This window comes from Gobio gobio (genome assembly GCF_949357685.1).
Source record: "Gobio gobio genome assembly, chromosome: 11".
Taxonomy (NCBI): domain Eukaryota; kingdom Metazoa; phylum Chordata; class Actinopteri; order Cypriniformes; family Gobionidae; genus Gobio; species Gobio gobio.
This window is the reverse complement of record NC_137104.1, coordinates 20,499,902-20,526,149: the sequence shown is the minus strand read 5'-3', so window position 1 is coordinate 20,526,149 and position 26,248 is coordinate 20,499,902. Positions and strand designations below refer to the sequence as shown.

The window sequence follows — 26,248 nt, the reverse complement described above, 5'->3', positions numbered from 1 at the left end:
TAGTTTTTGTCAGTGTTTATTTAAAAAAACATCCAATTATGCAGAATATAAGATGGTAAATATTTAATTGAGTTGTCAATACAATATATAACTATACAATAGCGTATGATTTTGAGACAAACTGATACCTGCAAATTCACGTTTCGCTGCCTGGAGTCCAGGTGTTTCTGTGAATTGCAGCGATCCAATTGCTTCTCTTTTCAGTAACTTTTGGCAGTCCGTAAAAATATACTTATAGATTTCTTGTCAAATCTATTTATACATTCAATCAACCAATGCTGCCACTCAGTCTTTTTACCACTCAGTGGGCATAACCACAGTTACTCCGGCTGACGGGGATGTCACGTGCATACCCCATATTTATTACAAATTATTTATCCATGCCTCACAATATAAGAAAAGACTATCGCAATTTCATGCTAACTTTAAATTGTGTGTCTATATTATTATATCGGCCATCAGCCACCTTGATATTAGAATCAGCTATTGAACAACCGGTCAACGTATTACACAGCTATATATGATAAAATAAAAATAAAAAGTTGTGTATTGTAAACAGGTATGCATCTGTTATGACCTGGATAACTGTAATCATAAATGCTTATTCACATTTTATGTCTTCTTTGTGTGAGATTCCTAACATACCTGCTTTTTGTTCTCTAGACCAGACCCTCTTCTTCAGATCACCACAGTTATAGATGAGCTGGGAAAAGCATCCTCTAAGGTGATAATGACTGTCTTTTGTCTCTTCATGAGCTTGCAGATGCAATTCACTGTCAGTTTCAGTCTGTCATTATGTTGTGCGTGTGTGTAACTCCTCAGGCCCAGCAGCTGCCTGCACCTATAACCAGTGCTGCAAAGCTCCAGGCCAACAGACACCATCTCTACCTCCTGAAAGATGGAGAACAAAACGGGTACGCTGGCTATTTCTGTCCCTCCCCCACCCTATGCTTCAGATTTAATCTATTTAGATGTCAGTACAACTGACCTCTCTCCTTCCTGTTTTTCCATTACAACATGTAAACACATCCACTTCTGCTGTTAATAACATTCTTTGACTCCCTCTTCCTGTCTTCCCAGCGGGAGGGGTGTTGTAGTAGGATTTCTGAAGGTTGGCTACAAGAAGCTCTTTTTACTTGTAAGTGTTCCCTCATTATTGACTCGGTAATTACATCTCGCCTCATGCATGATGCCTGAGCACACACTTTTCAAAGCAGATGCATCAACACACAGTATGTTGTTATTGCCTCTAGAACCAACGGGGGGCGCATTTGGAGACCGAGCCATTGTGTGTGCTGGATTTCTATGTGACAGAGACTCTGCAGAGACATGGCTACGGGCTTGAACTCTTTGACTTCATGCTGAAAGTGAGTGTCTGTCAGCCAGCTGATTTATTAAAAGACTACTTTATTTATAATTTCATCATGTCATTCCAAATCACGTGACTTACTTTCTTGCATGGAACACAATGTTTTGAAGAATGTTCATGCTGCTCCTTTCCATACAACAAAAACATACAATGGCAAGCAACAAAATGCACAATAAAAGTATCATGAAAGTGGTCCATATAATTAATTCACTATATTACAAGTTCGAACAAACTGAAATTCAGTTCTTTATTCCCAGATCATTGTCCCCTTCACTGTAGCTGTCAAATCTCATTTGCGCATATTCAAACTTGCCCCACCAGTTTTAAAGGGATAATTTTCCAAAAATGGAAATTCTGTCATCACTTGACATATGTCCTAAAATCTATATTGCGATATACATTGCAGCCTCTTGCGATAACGATATATATAACAAAATATAAATTATAATAGAACCTTTTCAGAACAGGTTACATAGACCCTAAGGAAAGCCAAACTTCTAAATGTATTTTTTTTTTTTAAAGAAAGAAAGAAACGTTGTATGTAGTTTGGAGAACATTTATTGTGCAAAACTGTAATTATACAACATAATGTTGCAGATAAATAAAATTCAAGTACAAAATATTTTGTGTAATGCACAGATACTTTAAATAAAACCATATTTCAAACAAAGTTTCTTACCTGTAGCCCATTGTAACGCATTTGGTTTTAAACATTTTTGTTCTCTTAATGAAAAGAAAACTGGTGTCTTTTTTATAAAGGAACGGACACTGTGAATTAGGGAATAGGGATGTCATGATACCAAAATTCCAGTAGTCTGTACCAATACCATAAAAGTTTTACGGTACTCTGTACCAATTTTGGTACCACAGCAAAATGTTTTGTTATTTTTTTATTTATTTAACTATTTTTAAAAAATGTAATTAAATTAACTAAGTGTATTATTTATGATGATAATCATTATAAGTAAATAATACATAAACATTTAAAGTCTGTATGCTGTTTAAAAGTTCACTCAAGTGAAAAATAAGCAACCGTCTAGGCATAATTATTATTATTAGTAGAGACAAATTATTATTACATAGATACGTAGCTAAATCTACTGTAGGCTACAACAGTAGCCTAATATATTCTGTCAATTTCTTCACGTTAAACCAAACTTTAATTTTGATGGGTTGCTGTGAAGACCTTTGAGTGTCTGTTCATTTCATGATATGACAGTTTTCTCAAATGAAACGGTAAATTCTCATGAAGCGACGGTTATGCGTTTGTGTCCTCATATAGTGACACATGGCAGAGACTACAAAGATAGCGCGCGAGTGTCACGCTGGCGCCCGTGCATCTGTGCCTGTCATTCACATAGTCTTATGCTGCCTTCACACCAAACGCGAATAGAGTGTAAAAAAGACGTCTACCGCGTCTAGTTGGACGCTTGAACATTTTGAATCCATTCACGCGTCCACAGCGAATTGGATGCACGTATAAATTGAGCGTTTGAAGTGAAATAGACGCGCGTACAAGGCGCTCCAGGAGAATTATGTCATAAAACACCACTCTGCCTCTTTTCATTTTCATTAAAAATATATATTAAACATTAATAGCCACACAAATGTGGTCCAGGCACTACATTATCTTCACTGCATGTATATTTAAATATCCTTAAAAAATAAAGTTATGAAACTTCTCTTTGCCCTCTGTCAAAACGATTTGGCAGACAACAAATTATAGATTCATGACACCAAAGATCACCCGTTAGATCCACACAAGACGAACCACTACAGGACATCAGAGCCAGCGGCAAACGTCAGAAGGACTGGCCGAGGAAAGGTTGCTCTCGCCGGGGTTAATGAGCGCTGAGCGCCGCTGATCGACTGGATCTCACAACTCCAAAAACGCAAGATTATTTTTTTTAAAAATAGGCGCTCTCTTTATAAATTAACCACAGATTTGAGCTTTAAACAACTACATTCTCACCTGAAAAAGTCTTAAAACTAAATTTTCTGACACAATAGTAGTAATTTAAAATTATGCAGGGTTTCTCATCACGTCACTTTATCACGTGACAGCAGCAAGCAGGCTCCTGATTGGTTAACGTGGCGCGAATTGATGGCAAAATTCTAATTTTTCAACTCGGGCGTCAGACGCGAATTTGCTTCAAACACGTGAATGCACAAAAAGCAGCACTCGCGCATAACGCGCGTATTGCGCAAGACGCTCAATTTGTGTCCAATTCGCGTCAAGACACGCCTTTCCATTGACTTAACATTGAAATCACTCGCTCCTGACATTATAGTCGCGTTTGGTGTGAAGTCCAAATAATGGATGTTGCACCGTTCTTTTTCACCAGCTCCTCCGTTTCGCTTTCAGCTATGTTTACTAAAGATGACGAATATGATGATGGGTTGCAGCCAGTTGCAGCTCGTGGCTCTAAATTTCATGGGTAGATTGCGTCATCAACATGCATTATCGCGATTGCAATAGAATTAAAATCTCTATCGTAGGCCAATTTTGTATCGTTTATATTGCATGTCGTTTATATCGCCAATTACTATACTCAGTTGTTTCAAACCTCTATAAATTTCTTTGTTCTACTGTACACAGAGGAAGATATTTGGAAGAATGTTTGTAACCAAGCAGATCTCGTCCCCCATTGACTACCATAGCAGGAAAAAAAAAATCTATGGAAGTCAATGGGGGACGAGATCTGCTTGGTTACAAACATTCTTCCAAATATTCCAAACAAAGAAATGTATACAGGTTTGGAACAACTTGAGGGTGAGTAAATTATGACAGAATTTTCATTTTTGGGTGAACTATCCCTTTAACGTCATTGTGAAAAGCGTTATTGGTTTTTACGTTTTTCAAACTTCCTGAATGCTACATGGCAAGGTTGAATAAGCAGATGTGCAAATAAGATTTAAGAGCTATGGTGAAGGCTAAGATTTTGGTTAAAAACATTTTAGTTGAATAACTTCAGACTTAACTTTTAATTTGGTATGTTTCTCATAAAATTCTTTTAATTCTCAGAGAATACACATGGAATGTATCGCATTAGTCATATGGACTGCTTTTATTCTGTTTATTTGGGAATTTTTGAAGCTTGTGTGGAAAAGACCAGCATGAACATTCTTCCTAAAATCTACTTTTGTGATTCTCGAAAAAAAGAAAATCATATGGGTTACATACGAGTGATAAAATAATTTTCATCTTTTGTCCAGTAGAGAAGTCAGTGTTAAGACCCATTTGTATTTACGTGCAAAGAGCCCTGTTTGTTTTTGTGACTCAGATTTCATATTCTCTGATTTAACAGCACAAACGGGTGGAGCCCGAGCAGATGGCGTACGACAGACCTTCTCCTAAATTCCTGTCATTTCTTGAAAAGCACTATGATCTCAAAAACAGTGTGCCTCAGGTAAGAGTCACCTGAAAGTGCTGACACGAAACAGTCACAGTCAATCAGAGCATGTTTGATGTTATGTGGAGTGAGAGTTTTGGAATAGTGAGATTCCGGAAAAGGTTTTTTTTTTATTTATTCCATGACACTTTATTTTGTCACACTTGGTTAGGAGGACATGGTGTTACTCTTCTCAGAAATCCAGTTCATAACTGAACCCAATAATGCTGTCACTGAAAACGACTTCATCAGACACTACATGTTATGTCAGGGATATAAATCCTGATATGGATTATGTCCATGACATGTGAGTGTGTTCATTTGCACACAATACAGACTTCATACAATAGTCTTTTCTTAAAAAAACTGGAGGCGTTTATATGACAGTTGCTTGAATGTTATGATGTAATTCTTTGTCTTAACTTCTTCTCCTGTCACACTTGTTCCTGTCAGGTGAATAACTTTGTGGTGTTTGATGGCTTCTTCCAGAGTAGATCAGGTAATGCCTGACTGCATCACTGTTCTGTGCGTTTGGAATGTTGTTCTTGATCTGTGCCAGAGTTCATTGACTTGTTCTCTCAGGACACCCCCCACCCCCCTCTCTTCACTACAGTACGTGCAAGGCAGCATTGAATAAAAATTCCTCCTCTTTTTCTCTTCCTCATTTTTCTGCAAATAAAATTCAGCCTGAACCGCATAAAATTCAGCCTGAACCGCTTAACATACAGAGTCTATTCAAACTTTGTTTTTATGGATCATTTTAAGTTTTGATCTATTAACTTTTTGAGTATTAGGTTTTTTAGTATTTACTTTTTGCTGCTACACCTGATACACCTGATAGTGGTGAGTAAATCCCGGCCATAAATATTTCTTTTGGCCATGAAAATGTATACCAGTGTTGTTATTGCCAACTAAACAAACAAATAAAAATAATTTTAGTTAATTGAAATACATCTGAAAAAATATAAATATGAAATAAAAAAATAAAATTAGAAGTGCTGCCTTGTCAACTAACTGAAATTAAATAATACGTTTGTTTAAAATGACTTAAACTAAATCTAAATAGAAATAATAAAAAACAAAAAATGACTAAACCACAAAATCATTTAAACTCAAATTGAAATGAAAACTGGAAATATTAAAAATAAAAGCTAATTCAAAGTATTAATAAATACTTAATAGTATATAAATAATACTGACACTTATTTAAATTAAAAACATTTTCAATATTTATATCTTATAATTATAATTTAGTTGTTATTCCCTGCAAATTGGTGACAAACACTAGTTGTAACTTCATATACAAGGTAGATTGATGGCTTTGGTTCGAGATAAACTTATGGTTGTATTTTTTTTAGGTAAAAATCACAATTTATTTTCATTTTCAGACAGTCTATAAGTCACTGAGTTCACTTGCATCATTCAGGGTAAGATGATCCTTCTTCCAAATAGACTTACATGTTCTTTTTATAATGATCGGCCTGGTGGATGATTATAGATTGAAATTTTATGCAGAAAAAAGGCCAGAACCTAAAACTGTAGCACCATTTTTTGCTGCCTTGCAAGCACTGCAATTTCCTTTTAAAAATGCAAATTTAATTTGATTGTGAGCCTTTGAGAAAGCAATTTAATTTTCCAAATGACATTTTAGCAGATTCCACAATTAAATTAAGAAAAGGTCTATAATGCTCACAGCTCTCTTTTGGTTCTTCTATTGTTTCATATTTTTAGTGCCTTTATATTTAAAGCAAGTCTATTTCCTGATTTAAACCACAGTCTGTTATTTTGTTTTCTGTAAAATGGCATCTTCGTGCCTGGGCAACTGATTTCAATGTATTTATTCATGTGTATAAATTACTCATCAAGCCCAGATCGTGCTGTTTATAGTTGGTAGTCGCCCTAGATTGGGTTTAACATGTGCAAACAACTCAAAACATTCATTGTTCAAGTACTTTTGTCTCATGAAACTCTCCCAGGAACACCTTCCTCCCCTCTGACGGATCAGGGGATGTACGGATTTTTGTAAGGACATTAAATATCTGCTGTTCCCCTTCCCTTCCCCTACCGTCATCCAGCTTTCACCTTACTTATCACTCCCTTATCGTATACCCATGGTTTAAGCGAGAGACTACTTACTATACTCTTCCTTTGCACTCAACCGGACCCCCATAATGTCTGCCCACATTAATCAGTCCCAACAACTCACTTACGAACTCACTCCCTTACAATATCCCTTACTGTTCCCCTTTAAAATCCAATTATAGATAAGTGCTATATGTTTTCCCTAAAGTGCAGTGTAATGATAATCGATATATGCATTATGGTCATGGATAATTATTCATAGGAATATCTGTGAAGAGTGCAGTTTGTGCTGTTTAACTGCCTGTTGTACTCCAGACTTATTTTCAATCATATTGGTTGTTTCTGTTGCCTCTTTCTGACCACCATGGTCTTTTTACAGCGGTCCAATTGAGAAAAGTTCCCCCAAAAAAGGCAGAGGGAGAGATCAAACCATATTCACTAATGGAAAGAGAAGGTGGGTTACTCATAGGCTCCATGTCGTATATATTTAACCAGTTCGCTCAATACAGACCCCTAGTAGCTGACATTTACACCAACTAGCTGAATACTGACATCATCCAGATGCTGTAATAAAGAGTTTGAGCTGGAAATAAGCCTCCTATTATTCATTAAATATCTTGATTTGGTACATATGTTACTTTAGAGCCCTTAGAAAAGAGTTAGGGGAAAGGACTCTCATAATTACTTTAGAAAATGTAAAAACCTAGTTTAGACACTTTAGGTGGTAATCAAGGGACTTTGAGAGTCTTAATCCATGGGCAAATCCAGTCACCTGTAAATGAAATATATATAACTAGAGTTGGGAACCAACTCTTATTCAGAGCGGTGCCGTTCTTTAAAATACTGGAATGGAATGGCGTTTGGTTGCGTTAACGGTTCACATTGAAGCGAACAAAGAATCTGAATAGAATGTCTGAATAGACAGCATTATACTGGAATGGAATGGCGTTTGGTTGCGTTAATGGTTCACTTTGAAGCGAACAAAGAATCTGGATAGAATGTCTGAATAGACGGCATGATACATGTAGTCCAGTACTAAACAAATTACTCTTATGGGTCGGTTCTTTTTAGTGATTCAGAAACATATTGCACAACCAGTGTAGTCTGATTCCCCAATGACTCTTATGAGCTAGTTATGAATCAAAAACATGCAGCACAATTAGTGTAGTCCGATTCTCATGACTAATGACTCTTATTAGCCAGTTATGTTTAGTCAGTTATGATGCTTATGAGCCAGTAATGATAAAAATGACTATTTTTAATGATTAAAAACATTTTTAATGATTAAAAACAAAACAGCACAACCAATGTAGTCTGATTGTCGAACGAATGATTCTAATGAATCCATTTTAGTGAATTAAAAACACAACATAACCAGCGTATTCTGATTCATGAACAAACGACTCTTATGAGCCAGTTCTTTTTAATGAATCAAAAACATACAACGTAACCAGTGTAGTCTAATTCCTGAATGAATGATTCTTATGAGCCTTTTATTTTTGGTCAAATCAAAAACATATAGAACCATCGTTGTAGTCCGATTGCTGAAGGAATGACTCTTATACACCTGTTATGAATCAGAAACGTACAGTCCAATCAGTGTAGTCTGGTTCCCGAACAAATGATTCTAATGAGTCGGCTCTTTTTTAATGAATCAAAACAGTGTAGTCACTAGTCAGATTTACGAATGAATGATTCTTGTGAGCCAGTTATTTTTAGTGTATTAATTAAAAACACTGCAGTGTGTAGTCCGAATTCCCAAACAAATGAATCTAATGAGCCTTTTGTGTAGAGTAAATCAAAAGCATACAGCACAATCAGTGTAGTCCGATTCCTGAATGAAGGATTGTAATGAGTTGGAATTGTTTTACATTTATTTCTAATTGGCAGTGGAATTGCATTTTGTTTTTATTTATTAAATTACTAAAAGAATCATTAATGGAATCAGAACCCGAATCGTTAAATTCATTACGATTTCCCATCCCTAGTGCTGACATCACTTCCTTTGCTCCACAGTGGTACGGGAGGAGCAGAGGGCTCTCCCCTGGCCGTTCGTTCGCCCTGTGGGTCCCCCCCACTCTCCCCCTCTACTTCCATCATCTCTGCAATCCCGTTCGCTCAGTGTGGGATCCTCCCCCAGCCGGGCCCCCCACCGTCCCGCCGTGGCCCTGGGGCTCCAGCAGGGTCAGACCCCTTCCTCCCAACTCAACGACAGCTGCAGGGCAAAACGCACCAGGTACGTCTCAACGACACCTCACGGCCTGTTACACCATACTTAAGTCTAAATCCAGCAAATATTTACACCGCATCCTCTTCGCTTTTTCCATCTGGTGCTTATTTTGGTGGATGAGAGCATTGGCTCTGTGGGATGAAAGCGAAGAGACACTGAGGTCATAAATGTTCACTATGAGCCACTTCCTGTGTTAGATGAGTGCATGGTCGACTTGGCGGCAAGAATGTGAATTCAGCTCATTAGTGCATCATTAGTGTATCACTGTGTATCGCATGAAGGTCAGATACACTATCTGTTTATTCTTCTAACACGTAAGCGGCCTTGACCGTGTTTCTTTTGGAGAAGCGCTAAACATTTCTCTTCTCCTCTCCCTTTCTTCTCTTCTTCCTTGCTCATTTTATACATTGACATATGACACGTGTTGTTGAACCCCACACTTGTATCTCTTTCATTTGATGAGTTTGAACTTTTGTTTTCTTTTCTACCACATATTTTATCTCTCTTTTCCTCATTCTCTCATTCCATGCTAGCTCTCTAAATAGATCTAGGCTCAGCTTTCATTGACCCTCAGTCTTGAACGTCATTGTCTTAAACTTCTTAGCTAGTTCTAGTTAGGATAGTTCACCCACACATGAAAACTCCTGTCATTATTGGCTCACGCCTTTGTTATGTTTTCTGTGGAACTCAAAAGGAGAATTTTGGAGAATCTTGTGAAGATTCTGTAGAATCTTCCACAGAAAAAAATAACGGTTTGAATACGTAATGACAGAATTTGCATTGTTGGGTGAATTACTATTGTAAGATTTAGCTTTTCTTCCTAATTGTGAGTGTATGAAAAAATTAATACGATTTCCTGTAAAATGATTTGATAATACACATTTGTAATTAAACTGGAATATCTTTTGGTCTTTTCCGTACCCTTTCCACTAAGGAGTGTTTTAAAATATAGATAAAGTTTTTAGAGTTTACTATAGTGTTAATCCTCAGCTGTCAAACATCCTCTGTCCTGAGCAGCAAGTAATAAAAGCAGTAAAAAAAAAAAAAAAGATAGGTATTCTTATTTAATCACTTGTCAATTAATTATTGTAACATACTGTAAAGGATATGAAATGTTATGTTTTGGATTCTACACTTCTAGAGCACATCAGGACCTTGGTTTCACTTTTGTTTCAGTCCAGACATTTGTCTTGGCCTCAGGGTGCTGCTCTTGACCAGTGGTTGTTCATAAATAAATGTTCAAAAAACATGTCTTACCAACCCCAAACTTTTGAAGAGTAGCATATAATGTCATTTTTGATCAACATAATGTGCCTTATATATATATATATATATATATATATATATATATATATATATATATATATATATATATATATATATATATATATATATATATATATAAAGGCATATGCATTTGATAAAGTTATTACATTGGATAACACAATATTTAAAGACCTTTTCAAGTAAAACATTTAATAAAAATAGAAGTTTGCTTGATTTTTAAAGGATAAAAAAAATAGATATCAAGTTAAACATGAAAACAAAGACGTATTTGTAAACTTTCTGGAAGTCAGATATATTCTACTGCAGTAAACATGATGAACTACTTTTTTTTTTTCTAGAAACCTGTATGCATTACATACATCCTCTAAAATGCCCATGATACCAGTTAAAAGTTTACAAAGTTGCTCAGAATAGATAGTTATGAGAAAAGTTTGTGCATCGTCTCCACTTGCTTTGATATTTTATGACCTAATTACATTACATACATTCATGCGGTTCTGAGTAATGCATAAGTGTTCAAATAATGTTTGAATGGAACACTTTGTATGCTTGTTAGCCTTTCATTTACACGACAATGGAGGCCTGAAAATGCAAACTTTTGAAAACTGGTTTCAAAGTGCACGTTTTTAAAAACGATACTGTTATTTTGTCTATGTAAACAACAAAATGCGTATTTGTAACATCATGCGCATGCATATTATGTGCTCAATCTATAGGCGCGTAGTGTCTCTTTACAAATCGCCAACTACTGGCCAGGCAGCAGAATACAGCGTTTTTAGTCATTTTTCGCAGATGCGTGTGAACAGGATCGTTTTGACAATGTTGACTGTACGCAAAAAAGCAAAGGACAAACGTTTCAGTTTTTACTACATTGTTGCCATGTAAACATACCCTTAGACAACACCAAAAATGTTAAAAAACAGAAAAATTAATTGACAAAGTTGTTGAACCATTACCATTTGTTAAGCAGAGGTGTAAGAGAGAGTACCTGAAAACTTGAGTAAAAGTAGATACCCTACAGCGAAAATGACTCCATTACAAGTTACTAGTCACCAATTACTGAATATCATTCAAAAATGTCCCGTCAATATAATGGATAATTAAAAGAATGTTAAATAAAATTAAATAGTCAAATCCTACAAATCGCACTGGACATACTGGTTTTGGCCTCATCGGCGGCTGCAGTCATGTCCTTCTATCATAAATGAAACCTGCTATTCACAACTACCTGCTAATGCAGTCACATTCATGCACAGTTGCCATGTTGACAAGTTTGGGTGAGTAAGGGTAAAAAGCACAATATATAGTACCTTCAATACACTGTAGATGGTATTAGTGCTTCTTTTGTAGCAGAAATAAACTGCAGAAAAAGTTAGGTGCCTTGCAAAATGTAATGAGTAATTGCATTGCACATTACAAATGTATTGAAGTAAAGAGTATATATATATATATATATATATATATATATATATATATATATATATATATATATATATATATATATATATATATATATATATATATATATATATATATAATATATGTATGTGTATATAAATGTATATGTATGTGTATATATATATATATATATATATATATATATATATATATATATATATATATAATGTATGTGTATATATATTTAAAAATGAAGTCAAGAGTGTAAAAGTTGCCAATATCTTTGATACTCGGTAAAAGATACTTAAGTACAGTAACTAATTGCTTTTACTCAAATACTTTACACCACTGCTCTTAAGAAATCAATCAAAAGCCATCAGAATTATATTTAAGCAATAAATATAATCTAATAAAAATCAGCCACTGCGCTTGACTGCAGCTCTGATGTCCAAAACAAAATTTGTAACACTACAACATATTCCTTTTTAATCTGTTTTGAGATTAAAAAGCCGACATCACATTACACAATCATTGCCTGTGTCCTCTTTCACTGGAATTTATTTTTATACAATGTTGAGTTTTGAATTTGTGTTTGCATTTATATTTAATTAAGTTTTTATTTGTCCCCTTTTTTCTGTCACATTTGTTTCTTTTTCTTTCCCCATTTTATTTCTTTCTCCGTTTTCACTCTCCTACCCTCATTTCTGTATTCTCCTCGGGCCTCCGTCCCGTCCCTCTATCGCCGTTGTTTGTCCATTTCCTCATATCCTGTAGCCACCAGGGTCTGGTTGCCAGGAGCAACCTCTACAGTCGTCATATCAACAGCCAAGACCTCGGGCAATTATTGGCGGAACGGCAGATCCCCTTGAAGCTTCCAGGTAACGCACCGTTTGAACCGCAATCAACCATTTACCATGGCGCAACGTGAAAAGTTACGATGGGCCACAGGAAACCGCATTAGTAAACCATTAGTAGCTGTCGTGTGTGCTTCCTCAGGGCTGAAAGCAGAGCTCTGTGAAAGAGTGTGTGACACAGAGGCAAAGGCAGATGCAGTGGAACACAAACACACTTCAGAAAGGTCGGACTTTTCTCACATAACCTTTGTGAGAGTCAGTTTCTCCTGGTGCTGCTCTTTGTATTATTTACATAGAAAACACCAGGGATTCATAGCGAGGTAATGACTAGGCCTCCACAGAATCAACGCCTACTGAATTCCACAGAAAGCACTGCTGAATTTGTTTGTTTAGATTTTTTTTTAATGAGGTTTGCTAAGCCAAGCATCACTGCGGCTCAAACTTGAGGTTAAGATTTGAACAAACCCTTAACCCTGAGTATTCAGATTTGCTGCATCGTCTCATACTATCATGCTTGTTTAGGGAATAATGTTTTTTGGTTTTTTTTGCTGGACAAAATTTCCTGAAATTGGCACATTCAATACATTTAAGTATATTTAAAAAAATATACAGATAAAATGCAGATAATATACTGTTAACTACTATAAACTACCACTTAAGTGTACTTAAAGAGAGTACGCTCACGTTTCTACACACTCTTTGTAATAATGTCAAAAATTAAGTTTTAAAGTACAATTAAAATCATTGTTTTAATCTTTTGTGTTTTAAAGAAGCACACTCATTTTGATGTGTTGACTATACTTGATTATAATTTGAACTGTAGTGTGATATTGAAAATTACATTTAAAGTTAATATTTTGTACTAATTTACAACTTAATTACAAATGTGTAATTACAAATATACATGACACAAGTTTCCATAGAAATAACATTAAAGTATGTTTTATTTAACTACTGTATAAATGCTTGTTAGTACATTCGGCAGGACACTTTAACCATATTTCAAAGACAATAAAAGTATAAAATTACATATAAAAATGTAAGTGGGGCAAAAAGCAGTCTCAAGTGCATTTAAAATGAACTTTAAAATATAATACATTTTAATCTAATATTTGCAGTTAACTGTTGGAAAACATTACGTTTAGTTTGCACTTAAGTATTATTTCCATAAGGACTCTTTAAAAATATGCTAAAAGTTAAAAAAAGTGTACTTCTTTTTCATTAGAGAAAATATTATTTTAATAAAGCTACAAGCCACAGTTGTGCTCAAAAGTTTAAACAACCCTTACAGAATCTGTAAAAATGTGAATAATTTGAACAAAATAAGAGGGATCATACACAATGCATGTTCATTTATTTAGTACTGTCGTGAATAAGATATTTTACAATAAAAGACAAAAATAGTGTAATTTATAAAAATTACCTTGTTCAAAAGTTTACATACCCTTGATTCTTAATACTGTGTGTCGTTACCTGGATGATCCACAACTGTTTTTTTTGTTTTGTGTTGGTTGTTCTTGAGTCCCTTCTTTGTCCAGAGCAGTTAAACTGCCCACTGTTCTTCAGAAAAGATCTTCAAGTCCTTCAAATTCTTCAGTTTTCCAGCCTCTCTTGCATCTTGCAACTCTTTCCAGCAATGACTGGATGATTTTGAAATCCATCTTTTCACACTTAGGACAATTGAGGGACTCAAACATTCACTGATGCTCCAGAAGGAAACACGATGCATTCAGAGCTGGGGGTGAGAACTTTTTGAATTTGAAGATCAAGGCAAATTGTACTAAATTTGTCTTCTAGGAAACATGTAAGTATCTTCTGTTGCTTCTGAAGGGCAGTACTAAATGATTTTTTTCCTATATTTAAACAAAACTAGAAAGATGTGGACATCTTCATCCTGTTCAAAAGTTTTCACCCCCCTTAATACTTTGTTTCCTTCTGGCGCATCAGTGAATGTGTGAACCTTTTTAACTGCTCAGGACAAACAAGGGACTCAAGAACAACCATCACAAAACAAAAAAAAACAGTCGTGGATCATCCAGGTAACGACACAGTAATACGAATCAATGGTATGTAAACTTTAGAATGGGTTAGGGTTAGTAATTTTTATAATTTCAGCTATTTTTATGTAAAAGGATGTTTACACACATCTTATTTTGTCAAAATTACTCACATTCTCACAGATTCTGCAAGGGTTATGTAAAATTTTGAGCACAACGGATGGATATATCTGCATTTGTTTTCTATTTTTGTTAAGATTTTGTTTACATAAAATGTGTCATACGTACCTGCTCTCAACAATCCAGGTGTGTGAAGAGTTTTTTTGCTTGGTTTACCTTGGTGGATGAACAAAAAAAAGGATGAAAAATTCTATTGACTTGCATTGAAGGGATCGGAGTCATATCTAGAGACCAGAATATCTTAGAAATTTGGAGGCAGGCTTTTTTGACTTAAGTTGAGGAAGAATAGCCTAGCGACACTCTAGGACTGTGGCAGTGAGATTTGCGGAGGCAAACGACACTCACATTTTCTTCAGAAATTGTAAAAATCTGGTTTGTTCAATATTTTTTGTCTAATATAATACTCACAGCTGCAACTAAGAATCTAGTACTCTCGGATCAGTTTGCCATGTGTATTATATCTGAAATGTGGCATTTTACATATTTTCCTTTACATTCAGTGCAGAAAATGTGAGAAAAAAGTGTGTATGTTCTGTGTGGGCCTAGTTATGACTGTGACAGGAAATACAGTATGTGCATGTTCCTACTTTTATATAGGGTTGGGTACCGAACTCGGTACTTTTAAGGGCACCGACCGAATTTTGTCAGTACTACCGATTCACATTAAATCAATTGGTACCAAATATCGGTACCTGAGAACGCATCTGGTGGTATAGACTAATGTCTGTAAATATTAAACCGCAAAAAAACGATTTAAATACGAATCCTGCGTGTCTCTCAGCAAATGAATGCTGTATACGTACGGTTTAACACACACACACTCATAATCGCGCGTGACGGTCGCATGTTTCTCTGCCGTCTCATATGAAGACATGAACGCACAAGCGTCAACTCCAGAGCCACTGAGAGTCACGTTATAAACATTTTACCTACCGTCATGTCATAAACACAGGTCTTCACGGCAACCCGTCAAAATAAAAGTTTGGCTAACTTGACAAATACATTACTGTTGTACAGTAGAATTTAGATACTCTCAATGTAATAATAATACTAACACTAATGTAATAATAATAAATTATCAAAACTTTATTTTTTAAGTAATAAATTAAATTTTTTTAAAAATGTTTTAATTTTAACCGTATAAAGCTCAGTTGTGCAGCATTTTTTGACAAAAAAAAGTTTAATTAAATTAAAAGATAAATTAAATTAATGTCTTTTGTCTTCATTTGATTACCAGAAAATACACAACACATCATTTATTGGAAATCTTTTCATAGAAATGAAATTAAAAAGAAAGAAAAAATAATATGGTTGTTTTTATGAATTAAATTAAGTACCTACACTCTAAAAAAAAATTACGATTCACCAGTTCTTTGACTAAGGTGCTATATAGCACCTCTGAAGAACCGCTGAAGAACCACTGAAGCACCAAAATTGGTGCTAAATAGCACTAAAAAAGGTTCCCCTATGATTACGAGCCAAGAACCATTTTTGGTGCCATATAGAACCTTTTTTTTTTTTTTTTGAGTGTAGTAGCCTACTATTTATTTATCAAACATCACCGAAAATGGCAGACAGCGACCAGGGCAGCTCTGGCATAATGTCAATAACACTTCTATAAACGACTTACAGGTTCTTAATAGTTATTGATGTAAAAATCCCTAAAGTACCGAAAAAAGGTACCGTTGGGTACCGGTAGCGAATTTCAGGTACCTGTACCGATACCGGTTAAAATGTGAACGGTGCCCAACCTTACTTTTATAAAACATTTTTTTCTGATAAATTTGATTTAACTTGCTTCTCTTCTCAGCCCTGGCCTTGTGTTTTATTGTCCTGAAATCACCATCTCTGCTGCCGAGTTTCCAGTTTCTTGTTCTCCAATTTTCACTGTTTTTCATCTTCTTTTCCAGATCGCATCTTCAAGGCCAGGTTGTCACCCTTCCAACTCTTGCTGCCCCGAAGAAAGATCATCTTCAGGAACAGACCTCCATAGCACCCTTGGAACGCAATGAAAAGCAATGCAGTGACCTGAAGACCAAAGCGGCACAGAACAGAGAAGAGGATTGGAGGAAAGGTGGAGCAGCTGAGATATCGAGGGGCGGAGGGAGAGACGGATGGTCTTGGACGGTTGGGGAGAGCCGCTGTACGGCGCAGTGGGTCCGACAGAAACAAGAGTATCGCAGCACGCGGCCCTGGTGACAGGACGCCATTGAGATATGAACTGTTGGACATTGCAAAGCTAGAAGCGAGAATAATAAAGGCGAAAATGATTTAAAGAATTTTCAATAAACCACAAAAGTGAAAAAAGCTTTTAATGAAAATAACATCAGCAGCTATTTGTAACTCCATTCGATTTGTGCTTGTAATACATTTTTTTAATCAGTCCTATTTATAAAAACTTAAGCAATTCATTTTATAGCTTGTGCTTTTTATAATCTGATCATCTATGTATGTTTTTCAAAAACAGGTCTATGCAAAAGCATTTTTTTTTTCATGGAAAATTAAATGAAAAATTGAAAATTTGTTCTGTTAGATTCATTTAGATCGCTGCTCTCAAACAACATAACTACATTTACAGTCAAACTGATGCTCATTCTTGTACACTGATCTCATAATTACCTCAATCCCTTGGGAAAATCTTTTATATTATACTAATAAACAAACATTAAACCTTGGAAACATTTGACCAAGGACACTAGTGCATGCAGCTCCTTAATAGCATGTTTAAAGATATGATACATGTACCGTCTAAATGTCTCAGTCACAGTAGACATCATCAACATACACTAAAAAGTGGGTATAAATACATACAGCGCCTCACATCCTTTCAATCTGAGGCAACCCACACACGTGCCAGCCATTTTTCGATATGCGTGTTCATCTGGAAAATGTTCCCTCTCAGATGTTCAAACAGACGTTTTCATAACGTGATTTTGAACGTGTATTTGCTCTTTTTAAGATGTTTTCCAGGTGTTTGTGCACAGTAATAAGAATGCAGTGCTTTTCGGTGCATTTGCCCTTAGAAATGTATGTGTGCTTGCTTACTGGGATGGTTTTAGTGCTGGCGTCCATTCCAGCGAGTTTGCTTACGCATTTCAAACCTGTCAACAGGTCACATTTCCCAACTTCAGTATGTGTGACAATCACTGAATTCTACAACAACAACAACTAAACAAAAACATAGTTCACACTAAGATTTCTTAACAGAAATCATTGGGCCAAACTCAGTGACAGACCTTGGATTTCAATTTCTATAGTCACATTTTCTTCAAATGAATGAATGTGTACAGCTTTAATGTGCAATTTGTAAATCACCTACATCAACCTACAGCACTATGCTAATGCACATGGTTTAATAATATCTCAAACATTTTAAACCCAAACCAATAAAAACTGGCCATCTATAAAGACTATGAAGAAGTTTTAAACCTCCATTTAAAGTACTTGTGTTCATATTGCTTATTTAGATAAATAAGTCAGTGGGATATTGACGTTTTGTTTAATTATCTATTTATATTAAAGAACTATTCATGGGAAAGTCAATTCTAGGTCAGAAAACGGTTTGACCCTGACGTCACCCGTAATGAGCCTTTCACTGAACAGCCCATTCTTGCCAGACGTGTTTTCCCTTTGTTGCCTGTCAACATGCCTTTCAGTCGTCCTTATTGGCCTGTAATGTTTTCAGTCTAGCAACTGAGAAAAGCCCAAATCAAACTCGTAAAATGTTAGCACCTCAATCCCCATTGCATGACCTTTCAGACGCATTCAATTTCAAGACAATTGCGTAATCCCTGCTCATCGGTTTCCCTTTTTAGTTAACTAAAACGTTCCTCAGTAGTTACGATTATTTTTTTCATCAAAAGTTCTCACAGAGACAAGTTTGCTGTCTCTGTGGCAAGATGTCCGTACAGTTTTTTTTTTAGGATGACCTCGCTCTCATTGGACACTCTGCCCAATCGTTTTCTAGTACGAATCCCTCAGTAGTGTGAAGTAGATCTCCGACTGGAGGAAACGGGGGTAACAATCCATTTCCAGGAGGCAGTAGATGCGCTTTTGGGCATGTGAGAGGGAATTGTGAGAGGGGGCTTTGAGGAGCTCTATGGTCAGTTCTCTTGTCTTACTGTCCAGATTCACCTAAAAATGGTGGAAAGACATTTGTAATTCACAAATATTCACACAAAACAGCTAATAAAGAGTAGTACAATCAAAAATTATATTCTGAAGGATATCCAAAATGTTTTTGCTTCTAGGCACTGGGATTGTCAAGCTCCAAAAATGACCAAAAAAACCTTTTTACATTTTATTTAAATTATGGAAAAATTTTCTACAAGTCTTCTGAAATCGTATGATAGATTTGTGTGCGAAAGGACAAATTTATTTTGCTTTTACAATAGAAAAACTCCAAAAATGACTAAAAATACTTTTATTTTTTTACTTTTTAAAATTATGCAAAAATGTTCTCTGTCTTCTGAAGTCATGTAACAGATTTGTGAGAGGAGAGGACCAAAAATAAAATGTAGTAATCATTTTTATTTTTAAAAGGGGCCATCGGATGCCCATTGTCCACAAGTTGGTATGATTCTTTGAGTCTACATGTAAATTCTGTAACATACTTTGGTTAAAATTCCTCAATGTTTGTGTAAAACAACACCCTTTTCAGTGCATGTCTCTTTAAATGATAATGAGCTACTGCTCACCCCTCTCCTCTCTTCTGTGGGGCGTGAAGTACTGAGGGCGGAAATATGCTAATATTGGACAGTCCGTCAGCGGTCGTGGGCGGAGCATGAGCAACATGACATCATATTGGTCAGAAAATTAAAACGGCTTGATTATTGAGTGTTTAGGCTTTTTGAGGATAAAAAAAAAAGGAGTGAATAAATGTTTATCATTGTTGAGTGGTTGTGTCCACACACTGCAAATACACATTTATATGCAAACACCAAATAAAAGTGAATTTTGCATCCGATGACCCCTTTAATTATACGGGGGAAAAAATTATATCTCAAGTGTTCTGATTTCACCTTAAGTCGTCTTTTTTGAGAGGAAAAGACTGAAATCTCTGCTGCATTAGAATTAGAATTAGCAAAAATAATGAAGTTTCAAGATCTGTTTTGAAAATCAGATTTCAAATTTGGCACACATAAAACCTTGCAAAATGAGATTTGAGAATGATGGTGGAGGGGAGCAAATTTTTAGAATGACTTCAGAATATAAAGTGAGTCATATGGACTATTTCTATTGTACTTTAATGATGCTTTTGTTTTTTGTGATTTTGTAGTTCAGCAGCCCCAGTCCTCATTTATATACATTGTATGAGAGAGAGCAGCTTGAGCATGTTGGGTGAAATATTTGTTTATGCAGTAAACAGACAAACAAACAGCTACATTTAGAAAGACATACCTCTCTGGGAGCACCTGGCTGGATGTAAGTCTCAGAAATCATCTTTGCCCGCCTATGCAGGCTAAATTTGTTGGACGACTGACTGTACTGCTCGCAGGCCGAGTAGAACTGCAGGTTTTCATCACTGAACTCGGATCGCAGGAACGCTTCAAAGACTGTGACTCCCACTAAAGGATTGGTGAAATGAGAGAAGAAGGAACCATAACTAACATTGGTAGAAAAAACCCTGCTATTTCTGTTCACAAATGGGAAGGGTAGAGGCTCAGATGACACGTTCACATGCATGTTCTGCCATACACCCACACACGTCACATAGTACTTGCCACACAAATCAGAGAAGAAAAAAGCTCTGGATGTTGATATCTTGAGGGTTTATCGCACACCACATACCTTCCTTCCCTCAGATTTTCTCAAAACCCTTGAACTGGAGGGTTGCGACACTCTGAAGTGAGAAAATAGAAGTAGGACGGGGGCAGGGTTCTGGAGTTACAACATACTGTTGTTCTAACATTTCAACCAGTCCAGACACCATAACACACCCACGACACAATTTAAAAAAAGCTTTAAATGCTAAATTAAATCCACACTAGCTTGGCCCTATGTACTGGCCTAAATAAATATGGCACAAATATTGAACTTAATATACTAAAAGCTTTCAAATTCAAGATAAACATATTTTCCATAAATTCCAGGAAATATAATAAGGGTTGAATGGTTGAGCCAAATGCAGTCAACACTATAATTTGAATAATAATTGCGAAAATGGAATGGAATTTTCCCATCATGCTGTAGAAACAGTCCGAAGGATGTTACTAATTTTGGTGTCACAATTTTAAGAAATGTCGCTTTTTTGTAATGTGGGAAATCTATGCAATTAACCAAATTCAACAGATTAAAATATTATGGTTTTGGCAATTAAAATAAGTTTATAATAGTCTTCTACAATAAACAGAACATGAATTTAACCGATTGTCAAAATTATGATATTGTATAATTTAAAATGCTAACAGATACATATCTAATAGTTCCCTCTCCCTCTGAAGAATATGGGATTTATAATATCTATTAAGTATCTTATTAATGGAAAGCACATACCTATTATGCATGTATGGAGAGAATTCGTTTCCAAATTAGCTATAGCAGTGACACAGAATAGATTGAATTCCTGACTCCATGTTATCCTTTGTCCAAACAGTCTCAACTGTAACTGCAAAATGTGCTACATGTGTATCAGTGTATTATTAGATTTTATGAGGTCTGTCACGCTAATCATTTGCTTAAGGGTCAGAACAGACATTACAAAATGGCAACAAAGCGGGTAATGCCAACAAAGATGCTGTTAATCATTAAATCCTCTTAATTAACAAATCACTGGAAACATGACGTCTGGTGTCAAGACAAGCGTAACTGTATCCATTATTAGTCCACCGTTTATACATCACAAGCTGCACTAATAATGACAGCTTAAAGTTTCTTATAAGTTGTATTTTGCTGTTTGGCCATGTCATCCTTACATTTGAGGTCTGTGGTGCTTTCTATGGCAAATATTATTGCCCCAAACTATATATACAGCAAGTACTAAACTTAAACACTTTGTGCTAAAAATATGAATGAGAAGAGGTGTGCTACTACTTTTCTAAGAGGTCTGACTAACAATGTTTACCTGGTGGACAATGAAGCAGGCAAAACATCCTAAAGACTTTCACTCAAGCGCCTTGAATCATATCATGAGTCCTTGTGGCTTTTCTCTTTTTTTTATAACCACTCACAAAACCCAGCCATCATGCCGCAAACTTTTCATAGGCGAGCACCACTCACATTTCCTTCTGAAAATATACAAATCTATCTGGTTTAATCTGTGGAACTGGACATCAGCGGTCTCAGCCTCTGGGGGGAAAGCCCATTATTCCTCGTCTGTTATTATGTCTTGTTTCTACACATCGTTTTATGTTGTTAGGGAATTCTCCGGAAACTCGTGCCTGAAGCCACACATGAAAGTGGTTCCTCAATGTTAAGAGGAAGCAGCTTCAAAGGCCGTTTCAATGATGTAATAGATGGGTTTCACTACAGAACCACAGAATTGTACTGAGCTAACCTACACTACCGTTCAAAAGTTGCATTTAATTGATCAAAAATACCATATAACATGTGATGGCAAAGCAGCCATTACTCCAGTCTTTAGTAATTTGGTGCTCAAGAAACATTTCTTATTATTATCAATGTTAAAAACAGTTGTGCTGCTTAATATTTTTGAGGAAACTGAGATTCTTTGATGAATAGTACGTTTAATAGAACAGCATTTATTTGAAATAGAAATCTTTTGGAACCTTGTAAATGTCACTTTTGATCAATTTAATGCATTCTTTTTGAATGAATGAAAAAAAAAAATTCTTACCAACCTCAAACTTTTAAACAGCAGCGTATATTATAAAGCTACATGATCCAGTTATGATATCAGGCAGTATATGCACGTATCATTTTCACTAAAACAACATTTCATGCATGGCTGGGCAGTTGGCCACAAATATCTTGATTTCCAAGAATAGCGTTCCAGGTCAAAGTTAGTAGAACAACAGCTTTTCTTTTCCATGTGACGCTATGATGTCTCGCAAGCGTCCTTTGACCAGCTGCCTGGCGACCCAAGCAGTTTAAAAACAAATGACTGAGCGCTCACCTCTGCTTTCCAGCAAAGCATCAAGGGACGTGGCCCAATTTTCCAACTCCTTCCTGCTGAGTCGAGCTTTGGCGTGGCCCACCTGACTCCACTGCCTGAGGAAAGGCATTCGAGAACGCCTCTCTTTAGCACTGAGAGAAACAAGACGGTGAGAGGATGTGTGACAAAAATATCCAGCAAAAAAGAAAGAAGTGTGTAATCAATGACAGTGAGCCCAAATAAGGGGCTGGAGAGGGGTTGTTTTGCCAATGGCAGACAGAGAATAGGCAAAAGGAGGCAAGGGAGAAAAGGGAGAAAATCCACATGAGATTGAGGAAACGTGTTTTGATTGTTTGCTGAAATGACTGGAATTACCTGCTTATGTTCTCTCTGTGCTCTGCAGTTGTCAAATTTGAATGCGAGGACTGCGGTGAACCCTTAAGTGAAAAAATAAAAGGTCACTGTCATGAGGATACCTGACTTGATTTGAGACTTTAAGGAAGTACCATTTAAACAAATGTTCCATGAACTTAAACAAATGCCGTGAAGGCTTTACACGTCATGGAAAACATTCTGACAATGCCAGATCTATCAGATGACAAAATATTCCAGAGAGTGAACGTTTTTGTGCCACAGGGTCTGTCGTGATTTCTCGCCAAAATATTGTAGATTTCATTTTGCATCAGTAGTGTGATTCCCTTACAGAGCACTAGAACATTCAGTTCCCCTTTCAGAGTTTGCTTCTTCTTTCACTGTTTGGACAAAGCAACATTATATCTCAAGGGGTAGCACCGATTCAAACTGAACTTAGCTAATTGTGTAATACAAAAGCACTCATGACTTTTCACTTCATCACACTTGGCTTGTAAATTCTGAATAAGCAGTGCTGTATCCTGGAGCTGAAGCCCTGCTGCTCCTAATGTATGCGGAATACATAAACAAGGCTCAACTATAAAAGTTGGCTTGATGGCCCAGGGCCAGTGTGAGAAGTCTTTTGCCATATCGGCCCAGTGCTTACATTGTTGAACGATCTTCTATTTATTTGTATTTATTATCCTAAATTCTGCAGAATTAAATAAGGTAATATTATTTGGCTGGATGACATAAAGGTTTTGCAATCGTCTTGGCATCAGTTAGAACAGGTGAACAATGATAAATTAATCATTAAGGTTTGAAACTATACACCTGCTATATAGCTGACATGGAAATGCACTATAGTGGTTAAATTTCCAGGTATTATTGCAAATTAAAAACATTAATTATTCGTTGTAAATATTTTTAAGCAAAACATGTTAGTAAAAAATATAAATGTATTTTTTATTACAGAAATAAATAGTTTTATTTTAATATGGTCTGTTTTTATGGCATCTGTTTGTATATAGTTCATTGCCGTTTTGATTTATGTTCCTTATTTGATAAATTAATACTTTTAGTAATCAAAGATGCATTACATTGACAGTAAAGGCATTTATAATGTTACAAAAGATTTCAAATATATGCTGTTGTTTTAAACTTTCTATTCAAAGAATCCTGAAAATGTATCACAGTTGCCATAAAAAACAATTAAGCAGCTTTCAAAATTGATAATAATACAAAATGTTTCTTGAGCAGCAAATCAGCATATTAGACTGATTTCTGAAGGATCATGTGACACTGAAGACGAAGTAATGATGCAGATAGTTCAGCTCACAGGAATACATTTTATTTTAAATTGCCATAATATTGCTGTTTTTAATATTATGCAGCCTTGGTAAGCAACCCCAAACTATTGAACTCCAGTGTATGTTGATAATATACATTCAAAATGCTATTAAAAATGGGGGGTTGTTCATATAACATTAATATTCACATATATATAAATAAATAAAAAATTAAAGATTGTTATATGAACAACTTCATTTACTAACGTCTCCAAACTCACCTGTCCAAACAAACTTTTAAGGTGTAATTTAGCAGCTGCCAGTTTGGCCCGAGCGTGCTGTCGGTGATAATGAGGAGGTTTTGGAGAGCTGGACATATGGTTAGATTTCAGTGAGGACGACGAAGAGTGCAGGGCATCACACTTTCCCATACTCTCATAGCTGCCTTTGGCATTAGCAGCGAGCTGGCTGTCACTGTAAGCTTTAAAGCTCTCATTAAGATTCGTAACTCTCAGTAAACCAGAGTCCTTCTCCAAACCGACCAGATTTTCCACACTAACGCTGTGATCTCTGCTAAGCTCCCCCTTTCTAGCACTTCCTGACATTGCATCTGGGGTGCAAGGATAGGATGCTGAGGCCCCATCCGTATCATTCTCCGAGGTGTCCGGGGTCCCATCTCTATCTCCCTGTCCCCAGGGCAAGAAGTCCAGATCCAACAACGCACCCACTGAACTGTACTTACGCAGCATTATGCTGGATTTTACAAGAAAAAAAAGGAAGATAGAGAGAATTCCAGAGGCCTACAGAGAGAACAACAGAATGGACAAAAAGAATTCAATTAAATGTACAAACAGATCTATCCATCTAATATATAAAAACTTTACAAACATCTGCTCAGCTCACAGATAGAAACCAATTCTCATAAAAAAATTATCCATTAATACTGTAGTACTAAGTAATACTGTGCACTAATATAATACAGCACTGTGTAGCTACTATAATTGCTTTCTAACTGTAAAATAATAATTACAAGTATCTAATTTTCGTAAAACATTCAGTAGCAGTGTGTTGTTAAAAACTTAGTCTGTTCACCCAGTTAAAGGGTTAAAATAGAACCAAAGTTTTGCTTTACATTTGTAACAGACGAGAGTCAACTCACGCCATGTAAGACTCGAGACGTCTCATGAATACATGAAAGACGCGACACGATAAATACAAAAAAATCTCACATTATAATCAACGAATATTTTTACACTGCAAGCGCGCGAAATCGTTCATTTTAATAGGAGAGCTCTAGTTTGTCACGACGCGTCTTTAGCCTTTCGTGTAAACAAACGAAACGTGACATCTGAGCACTTGACGGTTCACATATGTAGTATAAACATAACGTACCTTACGATAGATCCGTTTCTCGCCTTTTCATGACAAGTCCAAGTAGGCTACAGGTCTTATATCAGAAAGATTGAGAGTCGGTCCGTCTTTCAACTGGAGTCTGTACAGAAACACACACACAATTGGACCCGAAGCGAGTCAGCTGAACGGAGTGATTTTTCGTGTAACGTTAGCCGTCAAAATCACGTCTTTCTTGTCCTCCTTTTCATTTTACTTCTGAATGGCAAAAGCAACGCCTATTTTCTTTTTGTCACACCCATAGTTCAGTCTGGACTTGCCCTCCTTACATACTTGGAAAGTCGAGTAACGTTAGCATTTAATGACACGCGTTTATGGGTTCAACATTGTCATTAAAGTTGACATCAAAACACCGC

The 26,248-nt window shown here is 36.1% G+C and overlaps 2 protein-coding genes across 2 annotated transcripts in view; one reads left to right on the top strand and one right to left on the bottom strand.

Moving 5' to 3' along the window:
- Positions 1-17,119, top strand: part of atat1 (alpha tubulin acetyltransferase 1) — a 19,599-nt gene extending 2,480 nt beyond the window's left edge. Inside the window, 13 exon segments of the mRNA XM_079829767.1 lie at positions 664-724; positions 823-914; positions 1,081-1,138; positions 1,254-1,367; positions 4,678-4,779; positions 5,215-5,260; positions 6,738-6,783; positions 7,223-7,297; positions 8,860-9,079; positions 12,533-12,636; positions 12,734-12,746; positions 12,748-12,836; positions 16,700-17,119. Of these exon segments, the coding sequence (XP_079685893.1) occupies positions 664-724; positions 823-914; positions 1,081-1,138; positions 1,254-1,367; positions 4,678-4,779; positions 5,215-5,260; positions 6,738-6,783; positions 7,223-7,297; positions 8,860-9,079; positions 12,533-12,636; positions 12,734-12,746; positions 12,748-12,836; positions 16,700-16,988 (1,309 nt within the window). The 3' untranslated portion in view covers positions 16,989-17,119.
- Positions 17,085-26,248, bottom strand: LOC307134221 (uncharacterized protein). Its single transcript, XM_079829768.1, has 6 exons — positions 25,875-26,248; positions 24,764-25,282; positions 23,218-23,279; positions 22,864-22,994; positions 20,190-20,356; positions 17,085-18,923 (listed from the first exon to the last, which is right to left on the bottom strand). Exons 2-6 carry the CDS (start codon positions 25,229-25,231, stop codon positions 18,753-18,755), a joined length of 999 nt encoding a protein of 332 aa, XP_079685894.1. The 5' UTR covers positions 25,232-25,282; positions 25,875-26,248; the 3' UTR covers positions 17,085-18,752.

Coding starts and splice junctions, on each gene's coding strand:
- LOC307134221 (XM_079829768.1), bottom strand. CDS start 25,231: ATGCTGCGTAAGTACAGTTCAGTGGGTGCGTTGTTGGATCTGGACTTC. Junction 23,280..24,763: donor TTAAAAGTTTGTTTGGACAG/GTGAGTTTGGAG, acceptor TTTTCACTTAAG/GGTTCACCGCAGTCCTCGCA. Junction 20,357..22,863: donor TGCTTTGCTGGAAAGCAGAG/GTGAGCGCTCAG, acceptor CCAATCCTTTAG/TGGGAGTCACAGTCTTTGAA.